Genomic DNA, 14,855 nt, shown 5'->3' with positions numbered 1-14,855 from the left:
CCCATACCATCACAGATGCTGGCTTTTGAACTTTGCATCCATAACAGTCCGGATGGTTCTTTTCCTCTTTGGCCCGGAGGACACGACGTCCACAATTTCCAAAAACAATTTGAAATGTGGACTCGTCGGACCACAGAACACTTTTCCACTTTGCATCAGGCCATCTTAGATGAGCTCGGGCCCAGAGAAGCCGCCGGCGTTTCTGGGTGTTCTTGATAAATGGCTTTTGCTTTGCATAGTAGAGTTTCAAGTTGCACTTACGGATGTAGCGCCCAACTGTATTTACTGACATTGGTTTTCTGAAGTGTTCCTGAGCCCATGTGGTGATATCCTTTAAACATTGATGTCGCGCGAGAAACCAGCTGACTAAAGAAATTAACTGCAAAGAGAAACCATGCAGTAAAGTTAGAAAAACATTTTATCGCTAATGACCCTTAATCAGTCTGGCATGCATTACAATCGCTAACAAATTACAAGCGACCAAGCCCCCAAGCAGAGAACAATAAAAGACTTGCCAACGACTTGAACACCTTCTACTGCAGATTTGAAAAGGACACTTTCACTTTCAGCATGTCCTATACGTTGATGGTAATACGATTTATGCAAAATGAAAGCCTTGTATTGTGGAAAATATGGTTTGCACAATTATACAACATCCGAGGATTCATAGTCTTTGAGTAAATTAATGAATCGAAAAAAAAAAGACCTTTCTCCCAAAAACAACACAAACAATACCATGAACATTTGCTGTGTTCTAATGCGTATATTATCATCCAAAATCTGCGGCGTTTTAAGATAGCAGGGATTTCCCACCGATGATGATTACACGTGTTCTGTGCCAGAACCTGCTTTCCTGGACATGGCAGTGCATTTGGGCAAGTTCTGTAAACATCACGTGTAGAATAACAACAGTTTTTATGAGGAACTTAAGACTGAGCCATATTTCAGCAATCTGGGAGAATATGTCCAATTTATGAACTGATGAAAAAGTACATTTTCCATAATTTGCCCCCTCAAATATTCAGCCACTAATGTTTTTGTTTGTTTTTTCCTGTGAAGAAGAGAAAAGCTACAGTATAGGATGTCAGGGGATGCCCTCTGGTCGTCTACGACCATGCGCTTGTAATTACTTTAGTATAAGCACAATGTTCTGCCAGATGAGATCTCATTAGGGCAGTTCCCGTCCGCCTATAGTTTGTGCATTTACCAGAGAAAGCTGAGGGTTGTATCAGAGCTCAGTACTAAGGCAAAATTTGATTTCACGGTGGCCTCATTTGGCCTTTTAGAGCTTGGCCTTAAGTTGCATTTGTCTTTGCGGCAAGGTTGTGGAAGTCTCCTTCTGTCCGCCTTCGTGCTCTCTCACCCCCCCCCCCCAGGCCCCCATCTACCCCCCACCCCTCCAGATGTGCCCGGAGGTAAACTGCGGTCAAGCCAGCCTCCACTCGTAAAGTAGCAGTCAAGCCAGCCGACCCTAATTTTGTTCATACTAGGCGTTACGGTAATAAGTCGCCGACTAGCCGCGAAAGCCACCTTCAAAATAAAAGCCTCCCAATAATACGGACGTCAATGCTCTTCGGTTACGGAATGCAACCAGCAAAGTTCATTTGAATCTTGAGATGCATTAAAAAATGTAGTTTATTTGATATTGTAGTATATTCCAAGAGGACCTAAGTCAGACTTCCTTTGAGAGGGCCAAATGTTTGGAGATCTGTATTCACATCAACCATCTTTTCTTTGTAGTTCTACCTCAAAGGACTTCCTTCAACCATTTGTATGTTTATTAGGGTTTCCTTCTCCTCCCAGACAGTAACATTTCTCGGGTTCACAACAGGCGTCCCGGTCTTCAAAGAGGACTGTTTTGCATTGTAGAAGAGAAGCTCCCCGGGTGGGAGCTTAGCTAGACTGAGAGGCGAATATGGTTATTTCACGGACACAGAGTGCCAACTGGTGGCCAGTTTAACACTCCAAATATGGTCATGAGGAGCACCCACCTTCCGGGTGCACCCGGGGAGGGCCTAATTCCACGCCCAGAGAATCAAACCTTGATAAACTGAGATCCAGGGGTTTTTTCGGGGGGGTTTTCGTTGTCCTGAGGCAGCTGATGGGTACCGGCTGGCCAAGCGGAATGCAGCTTTGGTGGTCGCTGAAGCATAAACTGGAGCATGGGAGGAGTTCGGTGAGGCCATGGAGAAAGACTTCCGGACGGCTTCGCAGAAATTCTGGCCCAACATCCTGCGTCTCAGGAGGGGGAAGCCGCACACCATCAACACTGTGTATAGTGGGGATGGGGCGCTGCTGACCTCGACTCGGGACGTTGTGAGTTGGTGGGGAGAAGACCTCCTCAATTCCACCAACACGCCTTCCCATGAGGAAGCAGAGTCTGGGTTCTCTGAGGCGGGCTCTCCTATCTCTGGGGTTGAGGTCACCGAGGTGGTGAAAAAGCTCATCGGTGGCAAGGCCCCGTGGGTGGATGAGATTCGCCCGGAGTTCCTAAAGGCTCTGGATGTTGTGGGGCTGTCCTGGTTGACACACCTCTGCAACATCGCGTGGACATCGGGGACAGTGCCTCTGGATTGGCAGACTGGGGTGGTAGTCCCCCTTTTTAAGAAGGAGGACCGGCAGGTGTGTTCCAACTACAGGGGGATCACACTCCTCCCTGGTAAGGTCTATTCGGTGGTGCTGGAGAGGAGGGTTCGTCGTGAAGTCGAATCTCAGATTCAGGAGGAGCGGTGTGGTTTTCATCCTGGCCGTGGAACAGTGGACCAGCTCTGTACCCTCGAGAGGGTCCTCGAGGGTGCGTGGGAGTTTGCCCAACCAGTCTACATGTGCTTTGTGGACCTGGAAAAGGCGTTCGACCGTGTACCTCAGGGAGTCCTGTGGGGGGTGCTTCGGGAGTATGGGGTACCGAACCCCCTGATACGGGCTGTTCGGTCCCTGTACGACCGGTGTCAGAGTTTGTTCCGCATTGCCGGAGGTAAGTCGGATTCGTTTACGGTGAGGGTTGGACTCCACCAAGGCTGCCCTTTGTCACCGATTCTGTTCATAACTTTCATGGACAGAATTTATAGGCACAGCCGAGGCGTAGAGGGGGTCCGTTTTGGTGGCCTCAGTATTGCATCTCTGCTTTTTGTAAAGCATGTGGTTCTGTTGGCTTCATCAAGCCGTGATCTCCAACTCTCACTGGAGCAGTTCGCAACCGAGTGTGAAGCTGCAGGGATGAGAATCAGCACCTCCAAATCTGAGACCATGGTCCTCAGTCGGAAAAGGGTGGCATGCCCTATCCAGGTCAGAGATGAGATCCTGCCCCAAGTGGAGGAGTTCAAGTATCTTGGGGTCTTGTTCACGAATGAGAGAAGAACGGAACGGGAGATCGACAGGCGGATCGGTGCAGCGTCTGCAGTGATGCGGACTTTGTATCGGTCCGTTGTGGTAAAGAAGGAGCTAAGCCAAAAGGCGAAGCTCTCAATTTACCGGCCGATCTACGTTCCTACCCTCACCTATGGTCACGAGCTGTGGGTCGTGACCGAAAGAACGAGATCCCGGATGCAAGCGGCCGAAATGAGTTTCCTCTGCAGAGTATCTGGGCTCTCCCTTAGAGATAGGCTGAAAAGCTCGGTCATCCGGGAGTTGCTCAAAGTAGAGCAGATGCTCCTCCGCATTGAGATGAGCCAGATGAGGTGGCTGGGGCATCTGATTCGGATGCCTCCGGGACGCATCCCTGGTGAGGTGTTCCGGGAACGACCCACCGGAAGGAGACCCCGGGGACGACCCAGGACACGGTGGAGAGACTACGTCTCTCGGCTGGCCTGGGAACGTATCGGGATCCCCCCAGAAGAGCTGGAGGAAGTGGCTGGAGAGAGCGAAGTCTGGGTGTCCCTGCTAAAGCTACTGCCCTCGCGACCCGACCTAGGATAAGCGGTAGAAAGTGGATGGATGGATGGACATCAGATTTCGGTGGGACCACTTTTGTTGGATACCTGGGGTGGTGTACTGTCCCACAGAACAGGACTGGTTTTGCAATATTTCATAGATTATTTTGTTAATGAATATTTGAAATCAGTGGCAGTGACAGTGAAATATACCAATTTCAGGGGACTTTTATTTTGAAATGCCACATCACATTTGGATGGGACCTCTTTTGTTGGAGACCTGTGGTGGTCTACTGTCCCCCAGAATTGGACTGGTGTTGCGATATGTCAGATTTTTTTATATACCAATTTCAAGAGACTTTTATTTTGAAATGCCACATCAGATTTGGATGGGACTTTTGTTGGAGACCTGGGGTGGTTTAGTGTCCCCCAGAACTGGACCGGTGTTGCGATATCTCATTAAAAAGATTTAACAGATTTTTTCAGTCAGGGGTAATGACAGCAAAATATGCAGTTTTCAGAGACTTTTATTTTGAAATACAATATCAGATCTTCATCAACCCTCTTTTCGTGGAGTCCTTGGTGGTCTGTCACACAGATCTGGACTTGTCTTGCGATACCAATGGGGTTATTTTAGGGTGGCTTTGGCTCAGTAGGTAGAACAGGTTTGAATCCCTGCTACGACTGTCCGCATGCCGAAGTGTCCTTGGGCAAGACACTGAACCGCAATTTGCTCCCAGTGGGCCTGGCAGCGCCTCGCATGGCAGCAGTCGCCCATTGGTTCCTGAATGGGTGTGTGAATGTGAGGCTTTGTAAAGCGCTTTGGGCACTGTGAATACTTGCATGGTGTAGATAAAGCGCTATATAAGTGCAGTCCATTTACCATTTAGTTTTTTTAAATGCATCTCAAGATTCAAATGAACTTTGCTGGTTCCATTCCGTAACCGAAGAGCATTGACGTCGGTATTATTGGGAGGCTTTTATTTTGAAGGTGGCTTTCGCGGCGAGTCGGCGACTTATTACCGTAATGCCTAGTATGAACGGAATTAGGGGCGGCTGGCTTGACTGCTACTTTACGAGTGGAGGCTGGCTTGACCGCAGTGGAGGGACAAACCTTGCTTTTGCTCCTCATCCGGAATTTCCTGACGGCTGATTTGTCTCAAGTTTCAAACACAACGTAGAAATCTCTCAGGAATGCAGTGCGAACTGAACGTTCTACTGGCTGTCTGATGAACCGCACAGATGCACACGAGAAGCGCGCATCAAATCTAATCACACGGCGCGCTGTAACTTGCGCAGTCTTAACCGAGAGCGTTATACAGTATATACATTAATAAGACGGGATGAATCACAAGTGCTGGGACAGTTGGGACGGAAGGTGAAAGAAAACATGTGAAGTCGGGCAACGTGCGAGCGTCGACTGGCGAGACCACTGTGGCCTCCGTTCGGCAGCAAGCTGTCGATTGAACACTAAACACACGCGCTTGCGCTTTTCAAAGTAAAAGTCCACCAAATTTGATGGACGTCAACAGGCACGCGTACTTTAGGGCTTTTATTTTGGCGTTTACGTGACAACACGGGCTCTTCAAGATCAGGTATACAGATTTCATATCGGTAAGGTTATACAGTTTAGTCTAGTCTCGTTTAGGTCATTGTTATTATGCTTCAAAGTTATAGAGCCCAAGTGTTTAATGGCAACAACAAAAACAACGGCGACATTTTAGACCTGATATGTATGTTTTGGGCCGGTGATTGGAATCCGAAAGTGTACCTTTATTTTGATAGCAGGCCGGATATAAGTGCGCAACTGCGGACTTGACGTATTTCTAGACTGGAGGATGTGTTGCGGTCTTGTCTCCTCTGTCGTCTCTGATCGCGCGCAGCAAGTGATGGGCTTCCCTTAAAGAACACTTCTCGCTCCTTTTCGGGATCGGATTTGCTATCCTCTCACTCAGCCAGGATTCGAGCTCGGCGCACCTGACAGAACTTTTGGGACTGAAGGCAGGGCAAAAGGTGCGTGTCCATTTCGAGCAATATTCAGGTTGAACTTTCACTTTTGAACAGATTCACTGGATATGAACGAGTGCGCTGCGTATACACTTAGGCAACACAATTAGCGGCATCTGAGCCCACGTGGGACATATTGTGTTATAATATAGACACATATGTATTTAAAGTCAACTCTTTGGATTTCAACCCAGGTTTCAATGAAGTCAACTGTGACCGCTGAATGTTAATGAATTTTACTGTATGTATTAAAAAAATGAGGCGTCTGTAAAATGCTGCACACGTTGTATATGGATTGTGTCTTACAAAACGCGCATGGTAGGTTAATTGAAATCTCCATATGAAGGCAAATATTGACATGTTTAGCCATTTAGAGCTGCAGCTGTTGCTCAATGTTTTCTGGGGGTCTCTCCAAGTCAGCGAAGACAGGAGTCATTGCTGTTCAAGTCCAAGTCGACTTGCAAGTCTTGTGACATTTTGTTAAGTTGAGTCTAAAGTCATCAAATGTGTGACTCGAGTCCAAGTCATGCGACTTAAGTCTACACATCTGGAAAATGGATCCTGCCATGAAGCTTTAGATAGTAACACAGTTTCACAGTAGTGATCAACAAGTTTTATTAATTTACTCAAACTGGATCACGTGCACGTAAGTCAAACTCAGGCCCGGGGGCCAAATTTGGCCCACGATATAATTATATTTGGCCCCCAAGACCATATCAAATATGTATTAGACCACTAATATTACAAATCCCAGAATGCTTTGCTAGTGTGTTGGCCCATCTCCGGTCTCCTTGGGCAAATTTACACGTCCCCTTCCCAAAAATGGCCAAACGAAAGATGGAAAACAGTTAACTTCCGAGGCAGGTGGGAGGCAGATTATCTGTTCACTAAAGTAAACAAAGAATATAACAGAATTGAATTCCTATTTTTGAATGCCCTTTATCATCTCCTCGGCAGGGACTGTTCATAGTTTGAAGTTTGGCTCTTTATTGAAGAACATCCTTATTTTCTTTGGGTTGTTTTGTTGTTGGCCTTTGAAAGAAGATTTACATAACACAGAAGAATTCATGTTATCTATTGAAATACAAAACAGCAAACAAATACCAGGCCGCAACTTTAACGCTACATTTCTGCATAGAAGGGAAACATGCACATCGCAGTGATTTTCCATTAAATATGGAATTTGGCCCGCGACGTTGTCCCAATTTTTTTTAAATTGAATTTGAGTTTGACACCCCCCGATGTGCTGTATTTGCAGAAGCACTGTGTGGTTTATAATGATATTTGACTTCCATTAATGCCATAATAAGGATATAAAATGTCATTTGTCTGCTATGTTCATTTAAGACTCGATAATGAATAACATTGTAACTTATTTAGGTGCTCCTTGTAAACAACTGCTGATTAACAATATTAAGTTTAACTTCCAAACAGATTTAGAGTAGCAGGACAGTTGCTTAGCTGGCTGTAACATTTGGTTTGGAAATCTCAGACGTAGATGAATGCATTTGTATACAGAACATTACACATAGCTGTAGAAACAAACAAAAGCTTCCCATTCTTAAGGGAATGGGCCTTTGCACCTGCGAGTCTGAGCCTTTGTTGTGAAAAATAAGCTTTGCACACTGCTTTCATTGTCTTTGGTCGACATTGAGTTAAACAGGGAAGATGATTGAAGTTCAAGCATTTTCACGCATCGTAACTCATCCTGTAGTTATGAATTCAAAGGATGACAGGGGTCATTATTTAGATTATCCCCCAGACACGTCTGCACGTCTGTAATTTATCCATATGAGTGCTGATACTTTTGTACTTTTGCAATTTGCAAGATTATCTCAGATGCAATATAATTATTTAGAAAAGATGCCTATCGGTGGTTGCATGCTGGATACATTTGACAAAAGTAGTCCAGAATAAGAAATGCTGCCTTAAGACATAGCAAATCAGATCTCATGACTTATAGTATATCTTGACAAAGAAAAATCATCTGTCCTGTTTTGACATTCTCCAAGTTCCTTCTCAAATGTTGCTGTGTAAAGTCTGAAAAACTGTCGTCAAAAGTAAGACATTCTGTTACAATTGGGAGCTACAGAAGTCAAATTCAATTGAACCCACCAATGAAATGATTCTTTGGTACTGCTTCTCCGATGGCCATTGTCAAGATGTTGGTGAAAAGAGTGAGGCAATTGCAAGTCCACGGGCGTAATCTGATGAAGAAAAAGAAAGACTGGACCACGGACTTGGGGATAATTACAACAAGGGAACGTAGATAGTGACACAAAATTACTTCTTTACCTTAAAATAAGGGATTCGCAAAGTTCACATTCTAAAATTCCAATTCTGAATATTCATCTTAAAGGTCCAGAACAATGACTAAGACCACTCTTTGCCGTCAAAACAAGCGCTGGAGCTTTTATGTTGCTATACACACTACGCACTAATATATTAATAAATAATACTAATAATACTAACAATTAGTTATTACTGCAAATTTGATCACACTGACAAATTATGAGAAAAAAATGTAAGTTTAAGATGTTTTTGGGATGTGGGAGGAAACCGGAGTACCCGAAGAAAACCCGTGCAGGCACGGGGAGAACATGCAAATGCCACACAGGTGAGGCCGGATTTGAATTGTGAGGCAGATGAGCTAACCAGTCGACCAATATGCCGCCCTAATCAGTTTAAACACATCCAAAACTGAGAAAATTGGGTGAACCATGCCAAAAATGTAATGCCAAAAATCAGGACATTTAACAAGTATGGACCTATCATGAACGGATGGAGACTGGACCCAAGAGCAGGCGGAGGCTGAGAGGTTGCGAAGAAACGTTTATTGAAAAAGGGAACTGTAGCTGGTCCTGGAGATGCGCTGGCCGGTTACGGAGGCAGGGAATGCGTGGCAGGCGGTGACGAGGGCAGGCGGCCGGCTTGGTGGCGGGAATTCACTTGGCGAGGGAATACTGAGGACAAGGAGAGACACGGAGGTCGGAAAGGTGACAAGGAATTGTGTAGCTTATGTGGAGACTGGGGAGCCGTTGTACCGCTGGAGAAGCTGCAATACTCTGGCAAGGATTTCTGGGATCAGGCAGGCTTAAATGCAGGTGGTAACGGGGGCTGATTGGTGAAAGGTGCGTGGCCGAGGAAGGTGCTGGAAAGAGAGAGAGGCGAGATGGCTCCAACCGTAGTACTGCAGGATGGCTCATGACAGAAACCATTAATTATGAGGACTAAACTGCGTGATTACGTTGAACATCACTCAATGTCGTGGGAAAAACATCACACAGGAAAACTTTGAAAACTCGATTTTTGAGATGTAATATTGTCTCGATGGTGCCTCAGTAAACATGAAATATAAATTCAAATCGTCCACGCATTCTGCGTCCCAGACATTTTTCTGACGAGCGGCCTGAAATCATCCATCCATCCATTTTCTACACCGCATTTCCTCAGTAGGGTCGCGTGTATGCCGGAGTTTATCCCGGCGAACTGCGGGCGAGAGGCGGGGCTCATCGCAGGGCTCATATAAACGAACAACCGTTCACATTCACACCGATGGTACAACGAGATGACCATCCCAAACGTATGACATTTATACGATATAAAAGCAAAGACGTTTGTTATGGTTAGGTTTAGGGCAAGGATTGGGGCTTACGGCAGTTAAGGATACAACCAATCATAGTGCAGCGTGCTTGGCCCCGCCTTGAAACCCTGTGGGAATCCTAATAACGTGTCATCAATACTAGTTATGATCATGACCCAAGCATACACAAGAAGTCAGTGATTCCATGTTGCAAGTTGGTCACATGACAGTTCACATGTAGAGGATCGATCAACAATCCCACATAATCAATCACTTCTTAGTAATCGATTATTATGCTCATTGCTAATACAATGTAAGTAATCGTTGTTTCAATTGTATTCAAATTGTATCTCAGTTCGAGAATGTGACTGAACCTGTTGTGGTATTCATGCTGATTATAGCCGCTAAATATGCCGTGTTCAGCGTTGATTGTTGTCTGTTTCCTAATTGCACGTCGTACTTTGTTTTCAGATTCCCCACGGAAGTACGAGAGACAAACAAAAATGACTTGCCTTTGCCAGCGTGCGCCGCAATTGCAATGAAGACATGACGTCCCACCGCCCATGTTTAGCGCGCTGAACACCCCACTGAAGAGGCTCGTATTGCAGCAGTTTTCCTGACTTGCCCTGCATGTGTGGACATATATATACATACATATATATACATAGACACATGTATATATGTGTGCTACAAATATATATACACACGCACACTGTGCTGAATTCAAAAGCACTCTGGAGCTGAGGAATTAAAACCAAGAGTATGGTCCAACGGTTCATCTCAGGCCGCCTGCTGGGAGCCCTCTTGGGTAAGATGCAAAAGAAAATCCAAAATGAGATGAAAAATGAGGAACGTTTGATGCTGGGGAGATATATATATATATATATAATGTTAGGAGATATGGTGACAGCAGAAGCTGGCAGACACTACATCACAGTAGGATCCACTGACAAATTGACCTTTGCTGTCCACAATATTGTTGTTTCCATTTATTGAAAGAATGTAGTCTGGAACGTTCATGTGAGAGGGAAGCTTATGGTCCGGCTGACTGACAGTGGTCTTCAAACAGTAACTGCATCAAGATAAACATTGGAATGTTTACATAGAACTAAGAATTTCCTATCCAGATATGAGCTATTGCAGTTTCTGGTTTGTTCTGTGCGTCACACGACGTGTGCGTTGCAGTCGATTCGAGCCGAATGGACATTACATAGAAACTTCTACCTCAGTTTAAAACACAATACAGCTGAACTCATTCTTGAATCCAATGCCTTGAAGTTATGCAAATTGATCTTTATTATAAGCATGACAGTCAGCGAATATTGGGCCACCACAGCTCAGGAGGCATGAAAGGCTTTTTCTTTGGCTTTTTCGAAGCCTCTATTCCAATCGATGGACGCCAGTCATGGATGTCGATATGTAAGACATTGGCAGAGGCACTGAACTCAGTGTGTCTCACAAGAGTTAACCCAGAGCATATTTAGCTTTTTCTTTGGCTTTCTGGTGACTTGGTACTTCTTCTACAAGAAGGGCAAGACACAATATTTCACAAAGATTTACAAATGTTTGATATGAACCACCACCTGTGTGCTGCAGGACACACGTTTTCCTTTTTGCCTTCCTGTGTCAATGTTGTTGTTTTTGTTTGTGCCATGTCATAATCTGCTTTTTATTGAATTTCCTCCAAAGGCACTTCCTTGCTTGCGTTCAAGCATATTCTAACAAGCACATTTGCCTTTCACTGCCATTGTCATGCTTCACCCTGAAGAACAGAAAACGTAAAACATTGAAGTGACATTTCATTTTTACACGCGTCATTAAAATGTGCGACTATTTGAGTGAGAATTGCCATTGTTATTAAGACTACAAAATGAAGTACATTTTTTGCAACACCCTATATTTCCCTTATTTTCTATGGGAAATTCTGCTTTGAAGTCTGAACAAATCCGAGGAATGGATCGTGTTTGAATTGAAGCGGTTCCATTGTGTTGCATTGTTTAGCCTGGGCGCCACTTTGCATTTGGGATGAAGTGCTTTGTACTCTACAGTGTGTCTTCAAAGCGCAACTCTGCTATTGCAACATTTGTTTGGGATGACTTACCCTCTATTCATTGTGTTTACAGAGCTATGCTCATTAGAGAAGACGGATACAACATCGAGACAGTTTTCTCACTGTCTATCAAATGCAATGTATAACGCATGGTGACATTGACTTGCAAATTACAATCACCCCCACATGTCAAGTACCTGATTTGGAAAATATGAGTTCAGGCAATTGACGTTGTAGTTTTATCATCTGACCGGAGTAGCTGGGCCTTGTGTGCATAAGCTACCATAAGCTACTTTTAATACTTTGGAGTGGTTTTGGACCTGACGTTCACTTCCTTGTTTGAGAGATTCACAGGTGGTCACGGTCGCACTGTTGTTAAGCATTTAAGAATTGAAATCCATAACATCAGTTACCACCATATAGCATGAGAAGACGAAAGACACGTCTCATCACTTGTGCTGTTTTTTTGAGAGACATTGTTGACAAAACTGACTGTTGTAGAAAGGCCAATTGCTGAGTTGTTTTCTATCTTTCCAGATATAAACCAGTCAATTATTTTTGTCTGGATTTGACAAGTCTTGATATACTTTTAGAGTGGATATAAAACGTCTACTCACCCTAGGTCAAATGCCAGGTTTTTGTCATGTAAAAAGTGAGACCAAAAATAATCCTTTTCAAACCTTTTCCGCCATTATTGTGTTCTAACCTACATTATACAACTTCATTTGAAAAAAAAAAATGAACTGCTTTGCCGCAAACAACTGCGATATTGTGGTTGCACAAGTGTGCACACCCTCTTAGAACTGGGGATGAGGCTGTGTTCTGAATGAACCAATCACATTTAAACTCATGTTAAATTAGAGTCAGGACACACCTACCAGAATTTCAAATGTGTCTGATCCACAACAGTCCTCCTAATCCTATCAACGTGTGATTTTTGATGCCCAAATCAAGGTACATTTTCATCTTTGTCAGGACCAAAGAAAGTAAGTCACATATGTGCAAGTCACAAACAAGTCTCAAGTCATAACCTTCAAGTCTCAAGCAAGTCCCACATCACTATGGGGGAAAACAAAATCAAGGGAGTCAAGTCGAGTCGCCACTAAATTTCAAGCAAATCGAGTCAAGTCATTACTTGGTTTAAGCAGGTCGCAGGTCAAGTCATACAATCTTGCTCCAGTCGCACCATATATTGGAGTGGTAATACTTCACAATTCCCCCCCCCCCCCATAAATCAGCCATCCATTTTCTGAGCCAAGACTGTTTTCTGTAAGTCAAATATAATTAGACGTGTACCTAATGGGCTAATGGTGAATGAAAAAGATTCCTCATTAAGGGAATAGTAAATGACAAAAAAAAGTAATGTGAACAAAATTGTCTATTCATTTAGAAGCACTGAGTCTGGACAATGGAAAATTGGCATTCGATGAAAGCTTATGTTTCATACGCTAAGGTCTCAATTTTAAAAAGGCTTTCTCAGAGCGGACACAACAGATGACATTTTAATGGTGACACTTCAATAAGCATGTTCAGTATTATGAAAATGATATTCACACGTAGCTACGCACAATTTGTACTGTACTTACTAATGGTGGAATGCACAAGTTTTTAATCGCCGTGATTGTAATGCAAAGACTTCCCATACAGCATAGCTATAACGCAATTGGCATCTCTTTGGTCATTTTTCCCACCCCGAGTTACATGACTTAGCTGTACTAAAACGTTCACAATCACATCATTTTTATTTGTCCAAAACCAGTCTATCAAACTTAATTTTTGACCAACTAGCTAAACTGTTAAATTAGCTTACCTGTCTTTGTGAGTTTTGTAGTGACCGATGAAGTTCGTCGTCGTCGTTGTTTTGTCTTTAATGCACGAGTTGCAAACAATGCAGGTTGCCATTCTCTTTTTAAAGACTTCATCGACAACATAATCCTTGAATCCAAATGTTATGAATTTTGGAGACCCCCCCCCCCCCCCCCCCCCTCCCCCCAACATATCTCTCTTTCTTTCAAAACAAGGCAAACTGTTTTCATTTCAATTTCATTTCCAACCCTAAACAAGATGACTTGTCAAGTCATGTAGTTGAAGTCCAAGTCAAGTCAAGTCTCTTGGCTACCAAGTCTAAAGTCAAGTGAAGCAATTCGCAAATCATAAAACTGGCAAGCCCCCATCTCGTGATAACTAGATTATGTGAAAAGCATGAAATGCGAGCATCAGTACAATTTGCCAGCGCTCCCGCGACCCTTGTGAGGATAAGCGGCTCAGATAATGGATGGATGGATGGAGGGATGGATGTTGCCAAAGCATGTACATGCCGCTACATATGTGCTAATGCTGCATAGCAAACTCGCTGGAAATAGCTCTCATGTAGTACAGCCACACAGGAAAAAGACAGGTTCGATGGGCAATGGAAAAGGGCTCAAGTCTTTCCCAAATGATCCAGGACCATCTCTCATGATGGAGTTACTTGGACAACGTTGGTGTCTAGGTCTAGGGGAGTAACGATTCGTCTATCCATCTATTTTCTTAACCGCTTATTAGGGTCCCTAGTGAGGATATCCCAGCTATCTTCAGCCGGGAGGCGGGGTACGCCCTGAACTGGTCGCCAGCCAATCGCAGGGCACACAGAAACAAACAACCATCCGCACTCACATTCACACCTACGGGCAATTTAGAGTCCCCAATCAACCTACCACGCATGTTTTTGGGATGTGAGAGGAAACCGCAGTGCCCGGAGAAAACCCACCCAGGCACGGGGAGAACATGCAAACTCCACACAGGCAGGGCCGGGATTTGAACCCCGGTTCCCAGAACTGTGAGGCAGTTGTGCTAACCAGTCGTCCACCGTGCAGGCGTAACGATTCTTTTGATCAACAATTCAATTCGCATCACAATTTGTGATGTGTGATTTGTGTCAACCGTCGAGACCTTCAAGTTCCTGGGAATTACAGTCTCTCAGGACCTGAAGTGGGTGACCAACATCAACTCTGTCCTTAAAAAGGCCCAGCAGAGGATGTACTTCCTGCAGCTTCTGAGAAAGCACAGCCTGCCACGGGAGCTGCTGAGGCAGTTCTACACGGCGGTCATCGAATCAGTCCTGTGTTCTTCCATCACAGTCTGGTTTGGTGCTGCTACAAAAAAGGACAAACTCCGACTGCAACAGATAATCAAAACTGCTGAAAGGATTGTCGGTACCCCCCGACCCACCCTTGAGGACTTGCACGCTGCCAGAACTAAGACAAGAGCGTGCAAAATCCTCTCGGACCCTCCCCACCCCGGTCACCGGCTCTTCCGGCTCCTTCCCTCAGGTAGGCGCTACCGATCAATGCAAACTAGAACTAGC

At 44.6% G+C, this 14,855-nt stretch overlaps 1 protein-coding gene across 3 annotated transcripts in view; it reads left to right on the top strand.

The window, feature by feature from the left end:
- The window catches only part of il34 (interleukin 34), a 63,032-nt gene that overhangs the window by 27,426 nt on the left and 20,751 nt on the right, over positions 1 to 14,855 (top strand). The window contains exons 1-2 of one of the 3 annotated variants that reach the window (XM_061774921.1): positions 5,691 to 5,882; positions 9,931 to 10,267. In XM_061774921.1, the coding sequence (XP_061630905.1) occupies positions 10,222 to 10,267 (46 nt within the window). In that variant the 5' untranslated portion in view covers positions 5,691 to 5,882; positions 9,931 to 10,221. Of the gene's footprint in view, positions 1 to 5,690; positions 5,883 to 9,930; positions 10,268 to 14,855 lie in introns of those variants that run through there. The other 2 variants (XM_061774919.1, XM_061774920.1) reach the window with 2 other exon arrangements.

This window comes from Phyllopteryx taeniolatus, chromosome 5 (assembly GCF_024500385.1).
Source record: "Phyllopteryx taeniolatus isolate TA_2022b chromosome 5, UOR_Ptae_1.2, whole genome shotgun sequence".
NCBI lineage: Eukaryota > Metazoa > Chordata > Actinopteri > Syngnathiformes > Syngnathidae > Phyllopteryx > Phyllopteryx taeniolatus.
This window is presented reverse-complemented; position numbering and strand designations above follow the sequence as displayed.